The sequence below is a fragment of the Hydra vulgaris genome, chromosome 13 (assembly GCF_038396675.1).
Source record: "Hydra vulgaris chromosome 13, alternate assembly HydraT2T_AEP".
NCBI lineage: Eukaryota > Metazoa > Cnidaria > Hydrozoa > Anthoathecata > Hydridae > Hydra > Hydra vulgaris.
In genome coordinates this window covers 49,567,074-49,571,827 of record NC_088932.1, presented here as the reverse complement: position 1 = coordinate 49,571,827, position 4,754 = coordinate 49,567,074, and the positions used below count along the sequence as shown (strand labels likewise).

The 4,754-nt window shown below is 28.0% G+C and overlaps 1 protein-coding gene across 1 annotated transcript; it reads left to right on the top strand.

The window, feature by feature from the left end:
* Positions 1-1,264: 1,264 nt before the first annotated feature.
* On the top strand, positions 1,265-3,556 carry LOC136090263 (histamine H2 receptor-like). The gene has a single exon (XM_065816518.1). The coding sequence runs from the start codon at positions 1,353-1,355 to the stop codon at positions 2,628-2,630; it is 1,278 nt and encodes a 425-aa protein (XP_065672590.1). The 5' UTR covers positions 1,265-1,352; the 3' UTR covers positions 2,631-3,556.
* Positions 3,557-4,754: the final 1,198 nt, after the last annotated feature.

Below are 4,754 nucleotides of genomic sequence, written 5' to 3'. Positions count from 1 at the left end.
AACAATTCTTTATTTGAAACAATGAAAGCTATTAAGATAATTTCAAATAATTGAAAAACACTTTGCTGTGTGGAGTTATTAAAAATTTAAATATTTTCGTATTAAAACAATAGTAACCAAGGGTTTATAAATTTATACTGTCAGAACTAATTTTAACGATATTTTTTTTTTTGTTGGCAATGAGTTGGATTTAATTTAATATTTTTTTAATTACTTTACGATTCATAATAACTATACCATATCGATAGTAAGTCGATTGAATGCATAACAATATTTTTGTAAATAAAGATCTGGCAAATCTGCCGCTTGCAAAACGTGCGGTGTAAAGTTGATGTACATAGGATTTTTTACGAGCAAGCTCCTTTTCAATATTTTAAAAAACTCTTAAAGTTGAGTTTAGGTATAAAACGTTTACATGAAAACACTGGATAAGAAATTTTAAATAAAACAATATTTGTTAAACAGCAGGCTATGGAGGAAATTGTGTTTTTAAGCTAACCCAGTGGGCAAACGTCATCCGGGGGACGTTCGTCAGACCTTTAACGGATGTCTGGACATCCGTTAAAGGTCTAAGACGTCTTACGGACGACCTCCGGACGACGCATGCCCACTAGGAACAACGGCGGACGGCTTCTACACAAATGCCATGACAAAATGTGAACTGTTCATGCTTTTTAAGACAATTTTAAATTCAAAAATTGAAATAATGGTTTGTTATTATATTTAAATTGTGATTTTAGATCTTATTTAAAAAAAATAAAAATAACTCCGGGATCCCCGATATTTCCGGGATATGGAAAATTACACAACGGAAATTGCGGGAAGCAAAATTTAAAAAAATGAGAAACCATGACCACAACTTAGTAACTAAAACCTGTTAGCTACAGGTAAAACTTATACATTTTAAAATTTAATTAATATTATACTGAAAACCTGCTGATGCTTTCACATGTATGTTTAATTAATTAGTAAAATGTGTTCGTAACCTCCTGTTTTTATATTTAATTATTTAAATAATCCCTAAACTAGCGTTGTGTGCAACAACGTAACCTAGTTACCTAATACCTTACTAAAAAAATTTTTTTTAGATTTTTTTTTTCTTTAAAAACGTCTAATTAAAATTGATATGTAAGAATATTTAAACATATATCAATTAAATAAACATATTAAAAATAAACTATAACAAATAAGTGTGTAGTAAAAATAAGCTCATTTAAATGTTCATAATAATATATAACATTAAAAATAATATATATATATATTTTTTTTTTAGATAAATATCAAAAATAATCTGAATTTGAAACTAAACTTATTATATTAAACATTATATTGAAAATCTAAATTTATTCACAATGCTACCAAAGTTTTTTGAACTAATAATAAATGTCTGCTCATATTTAAACTCAACAGTTGTACTTCACTACATCAAGCCTTTATCTATTATACTAAAAGTTAAAGGTGAAAGATCTTCATGTCTTGAAAATTATACTTTACCTCAGCTCCAAAATCAAGTTTCTTCTTGTTTAGAAAACAAGAATTATATTTATGGTTTTTGTGAAGCAAATTCAATTTCAAAATCTAGTGCTACATTAAAGTGCTTGACAACAAATCGGCTTTCTTTAGATAGTTTTACTGCAAAGTGTTCGCCTTTAGATATTGATTCGTGGAGTTTTTACCAGGACGCGATTTTTTCAACTTATGGTATTTATGTTATATATATGATTCTTGGATCGTTAATAATTATTATAACATTACTTACAAACTTTGTAATTATATTTTCTGTTGCTACTTCAAAGTTATTTAAATCACCCAATGCTGTTGTATACGCAGTACATATGGCTCTACTTGATCTATCATTAGCACTCTCCGCTCAACCCATGCATTTATCTTTAAACATCATATCTCAAGAAAACTGGTTTCACGGTTACTTTATAGTGTCAGAAAAAATTTACAATTCAATCTCAAATTGGTATGAACACATAGATTTTGTGCTAATAAATGCCCAGTTTGCAAACTTAGCGGTTTTAGCTGTAGAAAGATGTGTTGCAATTGTTAAACCGTTTTGGTATTTAGAAAATGTTACTTACAAAAAATGCATTTGGTCTTTAGGTTTAGTATGGGTTTATACAGTAAGTATATTTTTCGTAAGGTTTTATACTATAGAAAATGAGATGATTATATATATAATAATTTCGCTTGCATATGGAGTACCTACACTTATAATGCTATCAACCTATGCTATAATCATTTACGATGTCCGAAAGTCTCAAAAGCGAACTAACTCCCAAAGAAACCAACAATTAATAGTGACAATTAAATTAGCAAAACTAATGGTTCTTTTTTTTATTTGTTGGATACCATTTTTTGTTTGTTTTATATTAGAAATGAAAACTACAACTAAGAATGTCATAGTTGTCATGAAATGGACAAAATTGTTGTCATATTGCCACAGTTTTTTTAATCCAATTATTTACTCTTTCTCGCATTCGGAAATCAAAAAAGAAGTTATAAGAACTCTAAAATTTTTCACAGGAAGTAAGAAAAAAAAATTAAAAAGAACATTCTCAACTTATGAAACGTCTCCTCAAACTAGGAATACTTCAACCTGGACTATTTCAAACTCTAATTAAATATAAATTTGTTTTTCCTTAAAACCCTGAGACAAAACTCATTTAAAACATAATAACATACAAACCTTATGCTAAAATAACTTTTAAACGAAATACTTTTTTTGTCCATGGTATCACCTGTTTATAAAACTTTTTGATTTCTAATAAACTGAATATTATTACTGAACCTCTTTGATTCGCAGTTAAAAGAAGATACAATTCTGAGAAATTTATTACCTATTAGTACAAAAATTACGTTTTGACGTGAGCATCAATCTTTTACTGAATCTTATACCACTTTATGTTAGTTTTATTTTGCAATTCATTTTTTTTTATGAACTTTGGTTAGGTGAGAATAACTTGTTTTATCTATATTTGCTGATAAATATTAACAAAAATTTGCATAGCAAAGATAATTTTATTTTATTTTGACTTTCATTCGACACTGCATCGCGCGAGCATGATACCTATAAAATGTAATTGTACGGTTTTAATAAAAAGTCTCTTATATGAATTGAATCATTCTTAAATAACGAAAAACAATCTATCTAATTTGGAGAAAACTGGTCAGATTGGTGTCAAGTTAGCAGTAAAGGATTGCAAGTATCAGCATTTGGGCAATTGGACCGCTTTTATTCACAATATTCATAGACGATCTTTTTTGTAAACTATTGCACGGAAAAAAAAACATAGATTAACGTTAGTAAACTATTACTGAGTTGGGCAAAAACAATACGCAAAAAATTGAATCACAAATTGATATGGATAAAATACCTAAACGCTGTCATGTATGGAAGATGAAAAAACGACAAAAACAGCAAAGAAAAGAGAGAATATTCAATCCTCGAATACGTTAATAATATAGATACACGATAGATATTCGATAGTAATACGATATATACGATAATAATATTGGAATTTGACTTGAAATAAAATTCTAGATTGTATTTTTTCTTTATTTAGATGCCCCATGAAGACCTAACGGTCTTGTCACAGAGCACCGCGGAAGTGCATTTAACCAGAAAGTTTACGCCTCCTTTTTTACCGTGAAGCGAAAATATGTCCAGAGCTCGTTTTGAACCTGGATCTCCTGCTTATAAAGCAAGCGCTAAAACCACTGCGCCACGGCCGCACATATAACTACTAAGCTGTTATACTCAATTCCTTAAGCATTGTATAACACCTTATTAGACTTCTGCTCGATTACCAAACACCAATCTGCTAAATATAATAATTTAAGCGTTTCAAAATAAAAGCAAATAGAACGATAAATTCCTCACATCTGAGTTATGAATAATGATTAAAAAAGCTTAAAATTACAACACTGCTAATTCAGCATTTAAGATGAAACTTAGTTGAGTGCTTCAAAACATTTTGCGGAATAATCCTAGTCAACTGACATATATCCAATTAAAAAGTAATTATAAAATTAGCTTATGATGAAGAGGTTAATCTGAATTTAGAGGAAATTGTATTTAAATCTATCAAGAGAAAATTTTAAGAACGTTTAGACTAATACATTTAAAACAAACATAAAGTTATTAGTTATAATAAAGTGAGCTGGTTACAAACTTTTGTTTCTAACTATAGACATTAAACTTTTTGCTACGTTCGAAAACTCATTATCATTGTTTCTAACTATAAACATTAAACTTTTGAGCTTAATGTTATAGTGTACATAAACTGGCAATTATTTGTAACCCACTAAGACAAGTTTAAGTCAGAATGTTCTTGCTAATTTAGTCAGTTTAATGCCTAGCTACTGTGATGCTGATCAAAGACAATTGGACCCATCCACATCCAAACACTAACTCTCTTATTGAAATACCTCATTGAAAAATTGATAATTAAATAGTTTTTAAAATAAATATCAATCAAAATTTGGTTGTTTCTAAACTTTTACTAATAAATCTTTTAAAAACCAGCAAAATTTTAATAGGTGTTTTAATTAATAAATTTTGACTTAATGATTAAATAAATATAAAATATATATGAAAAAAGTTTCAGCTGAATTAAGAAAGTTTGTTAAATGTAACAAATAAAGAACTCGTACTTCTAATCAAATAAAGTTAGTCAAATATATCTTCTTAAAAAAAATCAACTAAAATGGATGATGAATCAAAAATACTATTAAAAAATCTTGAA

Coding starts and splice junctions, on each gene's coding strand:
- LOC136090263 (XM_065816518.1), top strand. CDS start 1,353: ATGCTACCAAAGTTTTTTGAACTAATAATAAATGTCTGCTCATATTTA.